General features: G+C 40.0%; 1 protein-coding gene across 4 annotated transcripts; it reads right to left on the bottom strand.

Annotated features, from left to right (window-relative positions):
- Positions 1–6,347: 6,347 nt before the first annotated feature.
- On the bottom strand, positions 6,348–20,056 carry diras1a (DIRAS family, GTP-binding RAS-like 1a). Of its 4 annotated transcripts, none has more exons than XM_003452560.5 (4): positions 19,817–20,056; positions 12,386–12,570; positions 11,697–11,867; positions 6,348–11,398 (listed from the first exon to the last, which is right to left on the bottom strand). In XM_003452560.5, exons 2-4 carry the CDS (start codon positions 12,521–12,523, stop codon positions 11,108–11,110), a joined length of 600 nt encoding a protein of 199 aa, XP_003452608.1. In that variant the 5' UTR covers positions 12,524–12,570; positions 19,817–20,056; the 3' UTR covers positions 6,348–11,107. The 4 variants fall into 4 exon arrangements, with proteins under 4 accessions (XP_003452608.1, XP_005457364.1, XP_005457365.1 ...); XM_005457307.4 differs by lacking the exon at positions 19,817–20,056 and adding an exon at positions 19,447–19,759; XM_005457308.4 differs by lacking the exon at positions 19,817–20,056 and adding an exon at positions 17,119–17,418.
- Between the last annotated feature and the right edge of the window lie 356 nt (positions 20,057–20,412).

The following is a 20,412-nucleotide window of genomic DNA, read 5'->3' as shown; positions in this document are numbered from 1 at the left end:
GGACTCACATGGTGACTCATCTGTGACCACCAGCAGCGTTAATCGCATACAACATCTAGAAATATTGTCACCATCACCATGGAAAATCCTGTTAAAGCCGAGAATACTGCAGATTTTCCCGTTTTCCCCAGTTTGGGTTTGGGAGCGTTACTAAAATTACAATAGTAAAGGCGAGTCACTCTGGAGACACTGAAAACCTTAAGACATTCAGGCTCAGTGTTTCCAGCTGTTTCCAGATAAATAGCTGGAAATAGCACATAGTGGATAAGACACTACGCAGCGTCATCACAGATGATTTGAGACACTTTTCTTTGGTTGTCTGCTCCAGAGCCAGAATGGTTTCTTTAGAAACTTTCTCTTACACTGTTCAGTAACAACTTGTGTATTGATTTGTGTATTGAGTGGGAAGCACAATACTAGCAAAATGCAGTGCAGGGCTGCTAACAGAGGTCATGAATAACAACCATGAAATACCAGATCCAATGGACGAGGCTGTTCTCACTCCAACCGCGTAATATACCGACGATTTGTCACGTCCTGAGGCGTTCCTCAGGAACGCGAAAGGTAACCCGCGTTCCTATGATACGCACCGGGTTGTGGATGGAATCTAATAGATTGACGCTCCCAGCAGAAATACACGTTCGATTACAGCGATTACAGTGAAATAAACGTACATGTGTAGATTCATTCCAAATGGTTCTCATGTTTCCTAATTTTTTCCAAACTCGTAATACAGGACATGTTGGGTGGCCGAAAGCTTAACATACCACAGATTTGTCACCTAGCATACAATGTTACGCTTTGGGACTGAAATCGTGCTGAATGGACATAAAACCAGAGCTGAGATGGTGAAAATCATGCTTACAGCTGCAGAACTGGTGGAAACCAAAAACTGAGCCTAAAATCCTGAAGACACATCAAATTTATTGAAATTCAGGGAGCTTAAATGTCATGTTGTGCTGTGTGGCAGGCAGGATTGGACCCAAATGCAGGACTCTCAAAGATTGGACTTAAACTCAAAACACAGCTTTTATTGCTGGAAAAACTCTTGATGAAAATAAACACTTACACAAACAAACCAAAACCTCAAACGTGAAACTAAACACTAAGAAACTAACAGGAGCACGAGACAAACACACAGCATGAAGAGGATACAACACAACACAGGGCTGAAATACACACCGGAGTAATCAGGGAATGGGAGACAGGAAGGAAACAGCTGGGAAAAATCAGACTTAATGACACAAGGGAAGCAAAACTGACATGAATGTCTGATGTCAGCAACTGTGTCCCAAAACGTCGGCTGCATCCTTCGGAGGTCGCATTTGAAGGCCGATTACGTCATAGCGACGCGACGAAGGCTGTCCCAATTTGTCGACTCCTTCAAATGCAGCCGACAAATGCATCCTTCATTTCCCCGAATTTGAAGGATGGGTCGGGTGTGTCCTTCGTGGCCCACCATATCCCAGAATTCATAGCGCAGCCCAGCCAATTCCAGTTTCCAACAATGGCGGCCGCTACTTAGTTTTAATATTACTCTTATTACTCTTTCTGGGTCACAAAATAAACTTTTAACATATTTTCAGGCGAGAAAGTAGCTGTGTAAACTTCAAATATCTGCTCGGTTTATCAAGACATCGCATATTTGCAAAAGTGCGCCGACGTTTTCGGAGACGTCTGTTACCCACCAGCTCGATAGCTAGCCGGGGGGTTCAATGGTCACTCGAGCTGGCGAGAGCAACGGACTCCCGGCTTCATCGTTTTCAGACCCCCGCTGTCTTTTGCTACTCAGGTTAAACATGATATGTAAGTGACTCGGATAACTTAAAAATGTAATTGTTTGGCTTTTTTCTGTGTTTTATTTGTTTGTGAGTAAATCGGTTTGACTGAGATCAAAGTTATTAGATTGGATTAGATTAAATAAAACTTCATTAATCCATCGGGTAGGTTCCTCCGGGGTTTTCACACAGCTGAATAAACGTCAAACAGAAAACTGATTAAACAGAAGTGTGAGACGGTGTCCTGTTATATTTTTAGATAGCAAGGAGCAGACGGCCGAGTTTATTAAACTCCACCAAGACAGCGGTGACAGCAGATCTGAAGGCTAGACCGTCCCATTTCACAGCCTCGCACTTCTGGCCTTCTCGGTCTTCGAAGGACCCGGCCCACGTAGACCGCGAAGGCCGCGTCCTCAGGAGACACAGCTAGTGTTTCAAAGTAAAACAGGAAACACGACAGGCACAGACTCGACACTGAACTAAACCTACACTAAACACGAGGGCACAAGAACAAAACCTAAAAACTAAAGTCTTAACCAGAATTAAACTGAAACATAGGATAATAATAATAATAATCAAAACATACCAACCATAACACAGAATAATACCAAAATACAAGAAGCTGAAAATGCTGATCAAGATGATCCAAAACCATGACATTAAAAATAAAGCTAATGTAAAGAGCACATTTTTGAACATGCATTTCATTTTGATATCACCCCAAACCAAAACAAATGAGCAAAAAATCTTTTTAGTAGTAGGTGGGTATTCCAAAAAATGTAAATATTTAAAATAACAAAGATGAATGAACCTTTAAATGTTTCAGGTTGGTAGTCCTAGATTTCTTTTTCTTTTTGTTCAATTTTATTGTGTTGCTGAATTCTTGCAACACAAACTGAATCCTGTATTTTGAGCTGCTGACGTTTAGGAGCCCTGGAGTAAAGCTTATTTTTTTAAACTACAGCAGCATCTTGTGTAAAACCTGCTAAAAACAGGAGTTTCCACAAATTGAAATGTAATTCCAGAGGCCAGAACATCTGTACCTGTTCTGCTGTGTTTTCTGTTGTTTGAGTTCAGTGTTCAGGACAGCAGATCAAACACAAACAGTGGAAACATGAGTCACATCAAACTCTGGAATCTTTATTTATACATTTAATCCACCTGATTACACAATGTCATTCCTGCCATTTTACTGAACTCTTTAAAGTTTTTATCAAAGCCTTTGTGTAATGAAGGTAGCTTCAGTTTCCACATCGCTTTTTACTCGTCTTCGTATCTGTTACGTATGTTTGCAGATTTTGATTCCTTGTGTCTCTAGAAGAATGATGTACTTTGTTTTATTGCAAAAAAGCAGGATAACAGCAGTGACACCTTGCAAAAAAGTTGCAGGTATCATTCTAGAGATTGTTGCTACAAATGAGACATTACTTCATATTAAAGTCAAAGGACAAACTGATGACATGTTAGCTGACTTAGAGGCTGCTGACCTTTCCTTGGACAAACATGTTTAAAAACACACTTAAAAAGTTCCAATAGACTAACATTACCTGTGAATGAAGTTAATTCAGAGTTCATGACCAGGTGCTGACATTTTAATGATGCAGTTAATAAACTGACAGATATGAACTGTGTTTAGGACGACTGACTGAATTACTTTATTTTCAAGTACAAACACTTCGTAAGGTTAAAAAAAAAACTTTCTCACAGAAACTGAGTCAGGTGAAGAAATATAACAGGCACATTCAGTCTACAGTCAGAGAAGGAAGCAGGAAGGGTGGAGATACGAAATAAAAAACAGGAATCACAGCTTTCACACCGTAAGATGGGTTTATATCATTTTATGATTTTAATTTATATTCACTGTGTTTTCAGGTTTAAAAGATGAGAATTTTTGATGAAGAAAATATCACTGTGTCCTTTTACCACAGGCAGTGTCCTGGCTGCCCCATCAGATGTTGTGCTTTTTACTTTTAAACAGACCCTCTCACAGCGTTAACCACGTTAGCTTAGCCATGACTTAGTGTTACGTAACCATGCAAGACAAAAAGGAAAAGTAAAGAAAGTAAAAGTATTATATAAAAAACGATATCAGAAAAGTAAAATAAATCAAATAAATTGTTTATTATAGTAGGTCTTTAATAAATAAAGTCCTTAAACCAGTGGCTTGCTTGCTTGATAAATCCAATCACGTTAACTCAGCCATGACTTAGCTTAGCTGTGTTAGCTTAGCCATGACTGTGTTACGTAACCAAGACAAAAGACACAGACACAAAACAGACAGTAACATGTAATAATAAATAAGTAATAAGAGAAATTAAAGCATTATATAAAAAACTCATATCACAAAACTAAAATAAAGCAAATATTTTTTATTATCCTAGGCCTATAATAAATAAAGTCATTTTAACCAGTGGGTTAAAATGACTATAGTCACCTTTTAGACACAGTCTGTGATTTTGGAGAGGTGAAAAAATGCTTCTGGGTTACAGAGACTGTTTATTCTTAATTTGATTGTCTTGAAGTGCATTTCAGAGGGATACAAGTTAAAACAGGTAATGACCCACACTGAAAAAGCAGACTTTACTGCTTTATTTATTTACTTAGATTAAAAAAATAAAAAGACAAAATTCAGGTACAAACTAGACTGTGTTGTGTGGCTGCAGGGGAAAATCCACCGAGCAGTTTGCACAAACAAATGACCAGTTACTCACACAAGCCCACATATCTTGTACCGCTCTGTGTGTGCTGACAAACAAATGCTCTCTGACTCAACTCACAGCAGCTTCTGGACAAAAAGTACAATAATAGTTTATTCAATGGAGTTACAGAAGACGAAGAAGGTCTCTAATATAATCTGACATTCCCACTCTCTGGACTTCCAGTTACACAGAAGTCCCTCACAAGATAACCCAGATTAAATGGGTCACCCTTTTTAACTGGCATGACTCCTACTGTTAAATTAGTTCAAAGTAAATCCAAGTACAAACAGTCCAAAATGTTCTCATTCATTCGTTCATGGCAGAGTCAGTTTATGGAAGTCAACTCAAATATAGTTGAACTTGTTTATCACAGCCCTCGTCTGATTTTTATGCCCTTGTCTAGTATCAATCGCAACTCTCTTTATCAAATAAAGAGAAACTTTGGACACAAATCTATCTATCTACATATACATATATATATATATATATATATATATCAGGGGTGGGGGCAACTCCAGGCCTCGAGGGCCGGTGTCCTGCAGGTTTTAGATGTGTCCCTGATCCAACACAGCTGATTTAAAACACTAAATGACCTCCTCAACATGTGGTGAAGTTCTCCAGAGGCCTGGCAATGAACTAATCATCTGATTCAGGTATGTTGAGATCTAAAACTGCAGGACACTGGCACTCGAGGCCTGGCGTCGCCTAAACCTGATATATATAGATACTGACCGCCAGATGGCAGCAAATCATTTTGTTGGAGTAAAAGCTTCACTGTTGCTAAACAACTGGTGTTTGCACAGAGAGAAGAGAAACAACAGGAAGAGTCCCTGAAGTCTTGAACATTTTTCAGTTTACACAATTTAAATACAAGCATAATGTCCCTGTGATGTCATAATAATAGACATAATAATATGTGAAAAAGAAAATGTTTTGTCCAAGAATGTTATGATAAAATGTCTAAAAGTATTTTTTTAAATGCAAGGCATCACTTGAAAGCTATCAGCAGAGCAGGAGGTCACTTTTTTCTGGGGGTTGGCTGCTCGAATTTACCAAAAAATACAGATTTTCTGTGACCTCCAGTCACTGTGTTGCTGTGTGGTCTCTGGTATGTCAAAACCCATCCTTCACAGGACTTGGCCTACCTGGTCTGCTTAGACTGGGTCCTTAAAAGGCAGCGAAGCCTGGAAGTAAACAGCTGTTAAATGTGACTGAAGTATTTCATCGTACACTTTTCACACTTCTCAGTGATTATAACCAACCAGCAACTAGTTTCCAATCAGTCTTCAATCGTTAGGCCATCATCGGCGCTGATGATGATGCCAGTGATAGCTGTTTTTCTTTTTTACTCTTTTTTCTAAGGTACTGACATTACATGTATGGGGTGCTGTTGTGTATGTGTTGTTGTCTTTACTGCAGAAAAAATATTTTCTTTATAGTTTATTTCCAAAAACAGCACAACACTCTTTAAAATTCATGCAAGTACAAGTCTACAAACCACTGACTCATTTTTACTGATGGATGCAATTTGAGATCTAGCATAGGTAAGAAAATATACTTAATGCTAGAGAAAATAAACACTCTGCATTTCTATTTCCATGTAGTGACTTTAAGCGCAATTTTGTAGGTAGCAAAACATTAATAGAACAATGCTGCAGGATTATAAGGTATGGCTCCAGACAGGAAAAGAAATCTCCCTTACTGTGAAGAGTATTTATAAAGTCAGTGTATCTTAAACCCTATGATAACAATCAGATTTGCATCAGCTGGCTGAAATGTTTTCTGTTTCAGCTCTTTTATTGGCTCTGTGGGAGTGGGGGGAGGGACTACTCCCATCTTTACCATTAAAAATAATCTGTATTCAGGATTCTTTGGAGTGCAATATATATATTTTTTATTAATTCATAGTTTGTGAGTGTCATTCATGTTGAGAAAATACAACTGAAAGCATCTTGTGTTCAAGTTAATTCAGTTAACTTGAAAATGTACATACAGCAGTGGAATGATAAGATCGTGAATTTGCTGATAAAAGAATTTATTGGCATCAATAAACTGCTGAGTTATTTCTTTGAGTTTCTACTGCCCACGTACAAAGTGCAGCTGTTTCTGATATTGCTAAAGCTGAATACAGCTAACAGTGAGGCATGGTGACGTTTCAAAAACACAGCATGATGAAAAGCTTTATACAGTGAAACTAAATACAAGCTGACGTGTACATAACATGAGCTCGTCTAACGTGTTCCAGTGTTTGTGCTTCGTAAAGTTTTTAAGCTCACTTATTTTCAGATTATAAATTGTCAAGTAAAATGGAAGGAAAGGCATTTCAAATGTACAACGGCGAAGCAAGTCTGCTTTCCTGCCAGGTAAAGGAACAGTCCAACATTTAGAAATCCTGTTGGTGTGCTGAGAAAATACATATCTGAGGTCTTTAAGAGTATTAAATATAAAGGCTAGCTTAGCACAAGGTGAGGAAAATTCCAGTTTAGCTCCCACTGTGGATCAGCAACGTGGGGAAACGAGGATTCCCATAAAATCAGTCCAACACTAGGATTTTCATGTTCCCTGCCCTGCTCAGTGTTAATAATCCGGACTGTTTGGGAACTATGAACACAGAAATACATGCAAGTAATTAGTATAGCTCCACCGAACTGTGTCTCTAATGTCCTGCTATAGTTTCATTTGTACACAACTACACCTGCTTTCACCATTTTAGCCGCGATTTTGTTCAGGCAAAAATAGTGTTTGTTTAAAAGTAGCAAGAATAGCACAAATATGTACAAACAGATGTTGTACTGGTCACTGCTGGTCATTGCAATGATGCGCCAGTATGACTGCCATAATGTTCAGAGAGAGATGTGATTTTTAAACAGGCTGATTTGTTATGGGGCAAAAGCTGTAATTATTAGAAAGGCTACTTGGATACGTTTAACGTGTGGTTTTAAAAGTTTTCATCCTAAAATGTTTATTATGAGTAACCATAATAGTTCCAAAGTATAGTGTTTAAAATGAATATTAGAACTATGTTACAATCATGCAGCATAAAACTTCTTTCACAGGTGGATACAAGTATCAAACCTCAAATATTCATTCTTTAATTAATAATATTTTTATAATAATAAAAGCAATCACTCAAAATCCGACGATGGGGGCTAAACTAGTAAACTACACATGCCTTTCTCAATGATGTTAGTGTAAGATTATAAACGTTTGACCATGTGGAAGAAATCTGAACACATCAGGTTTTTTATATTAATGTGCTAAAAGGGGTGCCGGTGTAGTGGTACCAGTAAAACTGTTTCAGTCACATCTCCTGAATCGAACTCTTATAGTTCTCACTGGTTACACAAAGCTCCTCTATGGCACACTCAAAAACAATGTTGTTTACGGTGGTTCAGGATTTACTCAGACCACCTGTGGTTCTGTCTCCTGCATCTGTGTGTTGGATTCTGAACCATAAGAATTAAAAATGCTCTCTGTGGATGCAGCTTACAGTGTAAAAAGCACCAAGAAACTAAAGTGAAAATGTGAAAATTTGAGTGGCAAAAGGGGTGTAACATGCAAATTTCAGAGTTTGGTACACTATAACAGGTCCAGTGACATGGCTGATCGAGACACGTCTCACATGTTTCTGGTTATTTTGAATAAAATGCTTAGTTTGATTCCTTTTCAGGACAGTCAGTTAACATTAATTCAGCTTAAAAGAAGAATTAGTTCCTGTGATATTTTATCTTTAACACGCTGGTAAATTTTGTAAAACAGATTCTCAGCTATGGAACAGGACTTCTTGTTCCTTAGATGTGACATTACTTTCACGGGAATATCAAAAGGCAGCACAAACATTTGATATTATATATAGGAATGAGTCAGATCTCATAGTCAGACCCCGGAGCGAAATGACAGCAGAGGCAGAGATGCATCTCACAAGCTCAGACAGTGCAGCTACGTGCACATGTTTATGCGAAGCTCCTGTTTGATGTACTCAGAGATGCACAGACAACTGTTTCACAGTTTCTGCTACACTGAAAATAACAACATTTGAGTCTTATGGCCTTACTCTCTCAGAATGGAGAACTGTACTGAGAAAAATATCACAAGAAGCCTTTCCTGCAGACGTGGATGTCACCCAGTACTTTTTCAGTTTTGCCACTCAGCCAAGTTTCTCAGTCTAAGCTGACTGCAGGTTTCCCATTTGAATAATGACCAAAATTAGCATTACTGACTAAACTGAGCTTTGAGGTCAGTTTCTTTTTATTAATATGTAAACTGTCATCAGTGGCCATGAGTACTGTCCTTGGTAGAGAAATGACTGTTTCCTTTTCATGTTAATAGTAACGCATATTAATTATTTAAAAGCATCCAAAGTCAGGGGCAGCCAATCAGAGGAAAGTTACATTGAATGGGGGAGGAGCTAAAACAGCTTATTTGAGACGGATGATTAACTGAGGAATGGCATCAAGGCCCGTGATCAATAACGATCACTGTGAACTGTGAAACTGAGGCTCACAATAAAAATATAGTGCTAGAAACTAGCAGAGTCGACCTGTTTTAATAATGTTTGCCTCTCTGTCCTGACCCCTGGTGTGTGAAAATAACTGATCTTTTAAGAACCACAAAAGTAGTTTTGGAATTAATTCAAAGCATCTAAAAACTAGCAACACTAACAGATAGTGAGTTAGCATTGCACAAGCATAAGACAGCACAGTTCATTATCTTAGGTTTGCTGGAAGTTTCCCCTGCTGCTTCCAGTCCTTGTGCTAAGACTAAACACGTCCCGGCTCCACCTCTGTATTGGACACACAGAGATGAACCAGTACAAAAGGTGCTTCCAGATATTTTGGACTGTTCCTTTACATCAGATGTACAGTAGCTTCATGCTTCTCTGCACCTCCCTGTTAATGCTAACAATGTTTTGTTTTCAGTGTGTTTGATGAAAATGAAAACAGTGCAAAAGGCCAGCTGGAAAATCACTGAAGCTGTTTTGTAGTTTCCTGCTGAGTTAAGGTGAAAGCATCTGCTGTTTCCACTGCAGTCCGTCAGCTGAGAGTTCAGAGGCTAAACACTGTTAGCTTGCATGTTGAAGATCTTCTAATGACAGCAGGAAGCTGAGCTCCAAGATAAAAAACAGCCACGACCACCAAGGAGGGAATCACAATAGAAAAGCTGTTAGACTTCTTAGATAAAGGATTATTTAATTATTTTTCTGTCTTATCTGCAGGACGGAGAATAAATGTCTGGTATATATGTGATGAATAGTCCTGAGGCAGCCAATCAAGAGTGCCACAGGATTTCAAAAACTTAAAACCATGCTCCCCTCTGCCACTAGGGGGCAGCAAGCAGCCGCAAATGTTCTTTTTGGGAAGCTAAGTGCCTAATATATTAGCATGCTAGCATGTTTTAGCAAACCTGACAGCCCCAAATACTAGTGTTGAGCATGTCATACAGATGACTAAAGTAAATGTAGTATCACTGAGTTCATATTCTGCAACATCAGATTTAGCATGCCAACATGTTCCATCCAGTTCCTGGGTTTCTTGCTCATCATTGCATGTTGCTAGAATGTCAAAGACGGACAAGTGAAAGCATGCCAAATGAGTCGCATCATTGAGCTAATGGTTAATAGTTAATTAGTGCTTCATTTAAAAACAAGTGCTTTCTGGTTGTGTACTTAAACTTAGCTTAAGTGTGAAGCCTGCTGCCGTGGTTTTATTTCCACTATTTTAAGCAGCATGCCGAAAAATAAAGTCTTACAAGGGAACTACTCTGCTTTTTCTTACTTCGTTACATAAACATTTCAACATGTATTTATCGGGATAAACTCCTTGAGATGTACCATCTTGTGTTGTAGGAGGTCATGTTAAATTAATTGATATCCAGGGTACTACTATAGCTCACCTGGCTGCACAGGTGACCCTGTGAAGGCTATAGTTCTTTAAGTCCACCCAAGGTTGTTGTCTGTGTGTGTGTTTGGTTTTTAACTGTTTTCTTTTTGTTTACACAGTCATCTGCACACAAGCATTGCATGCTGCCCCTCGGCAGGCTTCCAACAATGGGCCAATTCACACAAAGGACTCGGAGAGAAAGGGACCTTTACAAACCCTGGATGAGAGAGCTGGTTTTAGACAGAATTGAGGGGCTCTATAAAGGGCCAGTATACAATAAGGAAGGAGTTTCTGTGAACTAAGAATCATGCAAGTCTAATTTTGTCGAGTCCCAGAAACAAAATGAGCTGAAAATAAGCTCATCTTTAAAAGAAAGCTGTCAGGACCAGTTGGGTTGGTCCTGTAGGAACTGCTGGAACAAACTCGAGCTTAACCATAATCTGACTGATTTTTGGCTCAACATTTACAATGACATTAGTGAAGTATCCTTACTCATGTAATTGTTAATAGTGGCAGGAGTTAGTTGAGTGTGTAAAAAGATTTTTTGTTTGTTTCTTTTTTTACAAATACTTTAGACCATATACACAATCCATGTCGGGGCCAATAGGAGCCCAAGGTCTTGATATAAATATTCAAATATTCCAGATTCCATTCTAAGTTATTAGTCATTTTGTTCATTTGGGCTCTAGCATTCAGACAGACTCTAAAGTCTGAGTCCTCTGCAGTGAGTCCTCTGCAGCTGCCAGCTGCTCTACATGACACTGCACTTTCCCTTCAGCTTGTCAGCTCGTTTCTGTTTTCCCGACCGTTTCCCGTCGATGCTCAGGCTCATGTCCCGCTTCTTCTCTAGGGCCAGCAACTCCTGGAACAGTTCCTTGACGTTGGTGTTCGTCTTGGCCGACGTCTCCATGAAGGCACACTTCCAGGCAGCCGCCTGAGCCTCACCTTCCTTCATCTCCACCTCACGCTGAGCCGTTTCATCACTTTTGTTGCCCACAAGCATGATGGGAATGGATTCCACGCTGCCTTTAATGGCCAAAACCTAAATGGACATGAGATGGTATCAGTTAGGACTAAACATTAGGTCATCAAAGATGAAGCTGTCAGTCCTGAACATGACTACTGCAGTGAACTGCATAGCACTGATGCATTTTTCAGTTTGTTTCTGCACCACCAATGGGATCCTAACTGTACACCAAGACTGACGGTATCGTCTGTGGAGATGTGTGTTTGGTGTGTGCTTCAACATCTGTGATAACAATGGCGTTGGAAAACCAAAGTTCCTGAAAGATTTTTGTGAGTTTAATGTGCAGTGCTGTAATTAATCTGGAGAGTGTGACCTGTTGATAGATGGGTTTGAGCTCCTCCAGTGACTGGCGGCTGGTGATGGAGTACACTAGGATGAAGGCATGGCCTCTGGAGATAGACAGACGCTGCATGGCGGGAAACTGGTGACTTCCTGTTGTGTCAGTAATCTCCAGCGTGCAGACGCTCTTATCACAGCTGATCACCTGCAGGGATGACAGGCACTGATGTCAGGTATTAACAGTGACAGCAGGGTTGATAGGACGGTTTCAAGTCAGAGATCTTGTTTACACATTTCTGTTACTGCAGTGTGGGAGGAAACATCATCCAGAAGCATGCTTAGAAGTGTCAGTTTCCTTTTAACTGCTTCAGCCAACCAGCTTTTTCTACTTCTTATCTGAGATGCCCCAGATAGCAATGAATCAGTGCTGATGGCCTTATGATAACTCATAAAATGGTTCTAAGCCAAATACAGCAAAAATATTCCCCATAAAAACTTGATCTGGTCAAGATCTGGTGCACTTAATAGTTTGCTGTGAAGACTGAATAGAGTCCAAATACAACTAAACGATGTGGGTGATGTTCGACAAAGCTATGGCATGGTAGGGGCTCATTTACTCACTCTGTGTTATTAAATGCAGAAACCTTAAATGTATGCACATTTCATTCACGGTATTAGAATCTTTTACAGCCAAACTTTCTGATCATGTGTGAAGAGCCCCACCTGTCTGTAGGTGTCCTCGACTGTGGGGATGTAGGTGTCTCTGAAGGTGCCTTTCACGAACCGAAGCACCAGCGAGCTCTTCCCCACCCCGCCGGCACCGAACACCACCACCCGGTAGTCATTACTCTGCTCTGGCATTCTGGGAACCACAGTTCACCTGCTTCTCTGGCTCAACGATCTGTAAGCTAAAGAAGACAGGACAAGAACATAAGCTGGATTATTTAATACGACTGGATCAAAAAGAAAGGGTCAAAACGATGTCCTGCACATTATATCACCTTAAACATTGCATTCATTTGAAGTGTGGGGCTAAAAGTGAAGTGTGGACAACTACTCTGTTTTCCTAGGTGTCCATGAAGGTAGCAGAGCACCTTCCAGGTTCACCTAAAGTACAAGATAATAAAAAGCCCAGCCCAGCTTTGCTTACGCCTCGTGTAGCTCATCTCACCTTTATAAGAACACTTTATTTTGTTTTGTTAAAGCTTTACACTTTACTGCTCACCCACACCATGTTTTACACGTGCCTGTCGACAGTTATTTGCTAGCCATTAAATTCAAATTTAGATTCATTACTCTATACAACTTGTTTTCAGTTTCATTTGGTATACCTCGGCCTTTTCTTCCTGTTTCACCTCTTTAACGATGTCTCGTTGACAGCCAGACTTCCACAGAGACCATATCTGATAAATCTTTGGCGAACAGTCGATGGATCGACTGAAGGGTCAGATGGATCCGTCATGTCCTGTGTCAGGTCTTAGCTGTTTTTTTCCCCTATTTCTGAAGGGCAGGACTTTCGGATACTGTTCATCGGATGTAGATAGTTTTTCAGGCCAATTTTGTCTAATTTTCAACTATTTTTGTTCACAACACTTGACTGCCAAAAAATGCCACGACATGGCAAGTTTTAGCTAAAAGCCCTGAGAATCACTTTGCTGGTGCAAAACTACTATCTTATGTCAAATTGTGTTACCTTTTGCATTCAGAGATTCAACACTTTCGTTGTATATATACAATGACAATAAAGGGCTATTCTACTCTATTCTATTCCTTTCTAACTGAAGAATTTGAAACAAATGATGTGTTTTTGTGACATACTGGTAATAACCAAGTGTCTAAGAAGACAATTAAAACTGGTCCTTTGCTAAGGTGCCTCTCTATGTTTAAATAATTCAGAGGTAACTGTTACACAAGTTCACAAAGAAAAAACACTCCTCTAAGAATGATCAGGTACAATGACTGGACTTTAAATGATTGAAAAATCATTGAAATGACTGAAAAATGTAGCATTTTTCTTTTTGGTTTTTCTTTAAATAATGAAAGTACTTACTTTCATTATTGGTTTAATCACTTAAAACAGTACAAGTACATACAGGCAAATTTAAGTACAGACCCACAGACACTGACTATGATTAGGTCTCTTTTAAGAGCATCTCTCCATGAACTCTCTGACCTTTTTCACAGATATGATAAATGATAATGAATTTAAAAACTGGAGCAAAGGCCTTAGGGATTTCCAGGCTGTGAGCCTCCCTCCACCCCTTCACAATGACTAACGGGCACAGATTACACTTTTCCATGTCGTTAAAGAGGAGAGCTGAAAACAAACCCCAGAGAAGGAAAGACAACAGCGATTCTAAAGGGAGCTCCTTTTCCTCCTCACCAACGTCACCACCTCCTTATCTCTGCCACAGATTCAGACCACCAGCCAATCACCACCTCGTTAATCCATCAGCATGACGAGCATCACACAAGCACACATACACCTGCCTCATGATAGCTTCCATTGTGCTTCTGGATATAACCATGGCAGCATCTTAATGTACTGTGTGTGTGTGTGTGTGTGTGTGTGTGTGTGTGTGTGTGTGTGTGTGATAAAGAGAGAGAGTGTGTTTTCCAGTCGCCGTGGTGACGGCACTGAGAGAGGAGAGCAAACATGTCATCGGCACCAGCAGGGCTGTTGTCAAGGTAACCTGCCTGCCCACATCACTTGATGTCACTTCCTGCGCGGAGGCAGGCAGCAGGGAAAACACCTCCAACTAAAGCAGCAGCATCAGAGCTGCAGACACAGAATCTAAAAAAAACCAGACCAATGTGAGACCAGGATATGAATATTATCATTGTAATTATTACTGTCATTGCCACTGACAGTGCAGGCCTGCTTTAAATGGAGACGAAACAAGAACGATAAAAATTATTTTTATCATATAAGTTGTGCTTAAAAAGATCATTCCACTCTGCTCAGCTCGCCAATCGATCGGACTTATATAGAAAAATCTTCTATAACAGGCAAAAAGTCAAGTTATTTGGTGGATTACGCCCTCTGATGGGCCAACACACAATGAACACAAAACTCTAGCCACAGCCTTACAATAATTTATAATCCGTCGCCGTCTAAGGTAACCCTCTAAGGTATGATGAAAACAAACACTCTTTACTCAAAATGATAGTGATTTTCATTGAGCTGCCCTTGAGCTAAGTTTAGACTGGGACTCTCCCACTTCATGCTCCTAACTGTTATTTTGCTCAACCTAGAGCCGCTAAAAAGGAAGTCGCTGAGGTGGTTGAGGGATCGGCTCAGGATGCCCTCAGGTGCACTGAGGAGCTTATATCCAGCCAGCATATCATCCAGCTAGGAAGTTTCTACAGATGCCTCAGGATTTTTGAAATTTTACTTTGCTGCTTTAGTTGCCTGCCTCTTTAGGAATTTAACTCAATACATTTTTAACTTTCAAAATGTAACAGTGGAATAAAGACTCAAGGTGGAGCCTCCCTCCTTTTTGTTGTGCCGAGCTAGAGTTGAGTTGTATCAGGCCGTGTAAAAAATGCAGTTTTATCAAAACCACTTGCATCGCTCAGTCGGGCACAATGTGAACACAGTGTGAGATCGGTCTGTTAGACTCACTCCATAAATTTTAAACAAGCTGAGTTACTGGTTTGAAGGGGTCAATTTTAACCTAAACCACAACCTTACCCAGTAACTTTTAATTTTTACAGAAATTTTAATGAAATGATTAATAACTTTGTTACTTTTTTAAATGTGTCCTTAATTTTTCCTTACTGTTTATCAGTATTTAACACATTCTGTTAATAATTGTCCAAAACATCATATGAGTATCTTTAAATAAGCAGGCCATAACATGGAATATTTTTAGTGTATTTATATCAACATTTTAGAACAGTATTAATGCTATTTTTTGTAGTATTGTTAGCAGTATTGTTTAGCCTGTTCATGCTGTTGGCTGCTATAGGGTGTCACTTTTCATGAATTCAAGCCTGTTGCTAGATGGTTGCTAGGCAACATGACAATATTATAATATATCATGTATTATTTCGATATTGCAGAGTTATATGAATGTTAGTACTGTGAAATTAAAATGATAGCATTCCTTTTGAGCTATTATAGGTGTGTAAATGCTAAAAACAGTCCATTTTAGCCTATTGCTAGTTGGTTGCTAAGACAACATGATAGCAGCATAATAACTGATATAGATGAGAACCTACAGGGGGCGTGTGCAGACTCTGTGCCAAGTTTGGCTTCTCACCTCCTGACTGTTTAGAATGAGTTGGCAAACATAGAGAGATTAAATGTATATATTAAGACTCTTGTGACACATTGTGTTTTTTTCTTTCTTTTTCTGTATTTATTTATTTTTTCCCCATCCTTAAATCCATCCATTTTTCTTATCCAATTCAGGATCGGGTGGGTGGGGGCCTGGCAAGAGACAGGGTACACCTAGGACAGCTCGCCAGTTCGTCACAGGGCTGTTCACACTCACATCCACACCTACAGCATGGTTAGAATCACGGGTTAACTGAACAACCATGTCTGACTGTGGGAGTAAGCTGTGGGTCCTTTCTTTTTGTTTTTCCATTTTTTCTTACCACATTCAAACCTTTCCCTTTTGTGCCTTACTGTGTGTTAATATAAGACATTCTATTAATATTTGTCATCTATTTCTTCTATAGCTTTGGTAACTTAAATGAAACTTCACAGGATTTAATGAAGGATTACAACGAACCCGAAACATGAAATTATTAACACGTTATGTAATTTCCCTCCTGTCTAAAATAAGAAGGTGTGACCTGAAAAACATAGCACAAAGTTCACACACGCATTTTATCGCACTCACTCAGTCACTTCCTGAAGAGTTAACAGAACCTTGAAATCTTCATTCTAAAATGTAACAACTGGCGGTATAGAAATGTTATTTTGTCTCTAAAAAGAGAAGCGTCACCACAATGTGACTGCGTGAACTCATTTATGTCCCCACAACATGAGTAATCCAAGTACTCACACTTACACTGAGGTTGCTGCAGTTTCACACCTCCAGCTGAACTCCTCACATCATTCACACTCTGTTGAAAATCTCAGTGTTTAATATCCTGCAGCAAAGAGCTGAATGTGATTCAGAAATGCTAAAAGCCACTTCTTCCTGGAGATGAGTTGGAGTTGCTGTTAACTCTCTGAGATGTTTGTGGAGAATAACGTCTGAATGAATCATAAACTGAAAGCTTTTGAGATAAAATGTGATTTTAAGGCGTGAACATGTGGGAAGCGAGAATACCGGTCCAACAGGAAGCTTGCAGCAGACTGAGGAGTACAAAAATGCAAAGAACTCATATTTCAGTACTGTACTATTTCCTTCTACTTGTGTCACTAAATACTGGTGCCTCTCTGCTTGACAGATCAAAATTTCAGGATTTGATCAAGAATTGGATTTTAAAAAACACACCTTCTCCTCTAAAAACATCCAAATGCTCCTGCTTCTCAGATGTGAGTTTGCTTCTTTTCTGTTTCCAGCCTTTCATCGATCCATTTTCTTGCAGCAGTCTAAGTAGAGATGTTCCTCTCCCCTGCCATCTCCTGCAGGTCTTCCAGGGAGATACTGAGGCAATCCCAAGTCAGCCACAGGGCATAATCACTTCAGCGTATCCTGGGTCTGTCCCCGAGGTCTCTGAGCAGGCATACAAGAGGCATCTCATTCAGAGCCACCTCGGCTGGCTCATTTCTTAAGGAGGCGTCCTCGCTGCATTTCCACTTACTTATTTTTTAATTTTAATTTGTTTTTGGCATCTAAATATGAGGATAAATAAGAGGATGATCAATGTTATAACTGGACTATTAATCAAAAAATACAAAAAGCTCATTCCAGAGTAAGATCCATCATATTAAACAAATAAAGCCAAAGTTTCAAACAATACAGTCGGTGTATCGGTGTGTTTTTGCCATGGACCACAACCATCGCCCACTGAAGAACACAGGTTTAATGCACATCTGTGTTGTCTTCATTTTTCAGACCCGGAAGCTATATTTGTCCTTTTATATTGGATATGGATACTCCTCATACAGTCATCTCAGGCACACAGCGCTGACACTTCACTTACTTCTAAAGCTTTTTATATGCACTGTTAATGGTAGCGTGCAGCATCCTGAACGCCAAATAATCCAACACTTCAGAGAAGAATCAGTCTCAGGCCAACTAAGATTTCCTATGCCTTGCTTTAATGTTTGGCGTTCCTCATGTTTAATGTGGTATCTATGCTATCATAGCAAGAGTAACTAATTATCACAAGGCACGTTAACAGTTAGCATTATCCCAGCTAGCTGCAGTAACTGTTTGCAAACGATAGGCTGAAAATCAGCTTCTTCGACATTTTGATGTCAAACTGCACAGGTGAGGCTGTCATTGGCTAACAGCCACCCTGGAGCAGAAACACGTGACGTCAACTCATTCAAAGTGAATGAGAAGCGAGAGCTGAAATGTATCTTTGTGACTCCGCCAAACTGCGAATAATATTTTTCACTGCGAATATCCAAACCATGCAGCAGCATAGTAATAACTAACCTTCAGTTGTGGATGGGCTCATCCCAAATGTTCTCCTGGCTAAAGTTTTCGATGCCATATGATGACATTCCTCTCTCCAGATCAGGGATGATGAGAAGAACCGAACGCTTATCTTACCTGTGTTAATGTGTTTGCATTGGCTTGGCAATGGTTCTATATGTGACTGGTTCAACCCTCTAAGCCACCAGATGTGCATGCTGTTCACTTCTTTTTCAGGTCTGTGCTTACATCCAAAGTTATAGCATAGATGTAGTATTTAGTATAGTGTCATCCAGACACCACATAGTTATCTAAACTCCACTAAACCTCATAAATCCTTTTCTGTGGACATTGCGCTTTAACACCTTTAAGAACAGCCACACTGACCATTTTATTGGAGCTGTCAGACTTTGGACCTTTTCTAACTCTCAGAGGCGCCTCTGCCTCTGTTTGCTTTTGGGAACTTGAAGAAGCATCTGACCCGGAAATGGCTAATGACGTCACATGTGCGTCACAGCGCCGACACTAAAGCAAAACTTGAGTTTATCCCTAAGACAGCAGTAAATTATTCTGGGACTCACTGAGTTTGGTAATCATTAAACTAACATGTAACAAAAATCAAAATACTATCTGTGTAAATATCATCTCAGTGTAACTGTTGACTTCTTGTGTTAGCTATGACATCACACATAATGCAACATATAGTTCACAAAATAATTTTTCTTGTACAAACTAATGACACACAAAGGTTACGTCAATCATTCGTAAACAGTATTGATTATGATTTCATTACCTGTTAAGACACTAAAACAAGCTACTGTATTTACTGCCTGCTCCCTGCCAACATATGCACTCTGAGTATGAACCAGATCCGGATGATGTGTTCTCCAAACCAGTTATTATCTAAATACTGATCATTATTAAATGCAATTCACTATTTCTTAACTATAAAGGCGGCTAACTAAAGTTTACCTGACTATCAAATACCATTTATCAATGATGATGACTTCCATCACTGAATATTATAAGGCTGGGATGCTGATCATTGTATTTCTGATACTTGCACTACATTTAGCGGTCACCGTGTCACTGTGTTTTAAGTTAAAACTCAAAAAGCATCTTCACTACAGCAGCTTTTACGGTACTATTTTTTGTGCTCGTGATGGTATTTCACGACTATAAAACACTGTCACGACACACACACACACACACGCACGCACGCACACACACACTGACCTGCAGCTTTGTTCTCGGTCTCAATCAGCTGCAGCTCCTCGGTGTCATTACCTCCTCACATCATGTTAATCAGTGTGACTGCACTCAATAGTAAAAGACTGCTCCTCGGGCGTGCGCGTAGTCGGGCACGCGCGTTCATAAGCATTACATGAACGTGCACACCTATGCGCGCGCGCACACACACACACGCGCACAGATTGTTGGAATAGAGTCAAATCAGCACCGAGCCGGGTGGTGAAATCAGACCGACCGTGGAGCTCTGCTCCCCGGCTGCTGCCCGACATCCTCCCCGGGTGACGGTGCGTTTGTTTGTTTTCCGGTGTGAGTGTCAGCGCAGTGGCGGGTGTGGGTGTGATGCCTGCGGACTCACCGTATCTCCGCGGATCCTCTCCGTCTTTCCCTGTGTGTGTGTGTGTGAGTGTGTTTGCGGGGTTTGTCTACTCCGGAGCGGCTGTGAGCATCCTGAACCCTCGGCTGTCTGACTCACACCATCATCATCACCATCATCATCACCATCATCAGACCTGCTGCTGCTGCTCAGCGCACACCAGACCTCCTCTTCCTCCTCCTCCTTCTCCTCCCTCCTCCATCACCTCCTTCCGCGACTCCGCTGGCAGGACAAGACTTCCGTTCGAATGGATTTTCAGAATAAAGGGCTCTTACGGATGATCTTACTGAATTTACAGACTGCATACATTATTTTTTACATTATTTACATTATTTAAAGCTTCAAATCCGCTACACCAAATCTGTATTCTTAAGGATAAATGGGTAGCACTAAAACATGCTAAAGATTTAAATTGTTACCTTCAGTAGTTGGCTGTGTAACCTTTTTAAGGCACATTCGTCAGATTTTAAGTGTTCTGCTGTGAAAAAAGACAAAGTAAATAAATTAAGGCTTCTTTTCCTCCTCGCCCAAATTTGAACATTTTTAGCATTTTGAATCCCCCCGTTACACTCACTCAT

The sequence above is a fragment of the Oreochromis niloticus genome, linkage group LG15 (assembly GCF_001858045.2).
Source record: "Oreochromis niloticus isolate F11D_XX linkage group LG15, O_niloticus_UMD_NMBU, whole genome shotgun sequence".
Lineage (NCBI taxonomy): Eukaryota > Metazoa > Chordata > Actinopteri > Cichliformes > Cichlidae > Oreochromis > Oreochromis niloticus.
This window is presented reverse-complemented; position numbering and strand designations above follow the sequence as displayed.

What these genes read in the sequence shown, in the direction of transcription:
- diras1a (XM_003452560.5), bottom strand. Translation starts at nt 12,523, where the DNA reads ATGCCAGAGCAGAGTAATGACTACCGGGTGGTGGTGTTCGGTGCCGGC. An exon ending in TCGAGGACACCTACAGACAG is followed by an intron (nt 11,868 to 12,385) that starts GTGGGGCTCTTC and finishes TCATCCCTGCAG; the next exon opens with GTGATCAGCTGTGATAAGAG. An exon ending in TCAAACCCATCTATCAACAG is followed by an intron (nt 11,399 to 11,696) that starts GTCACACTCTCC and finishes ATGTCCATTTAG; the next exon opens with GTTTTGGCCATTAAAGGCAG.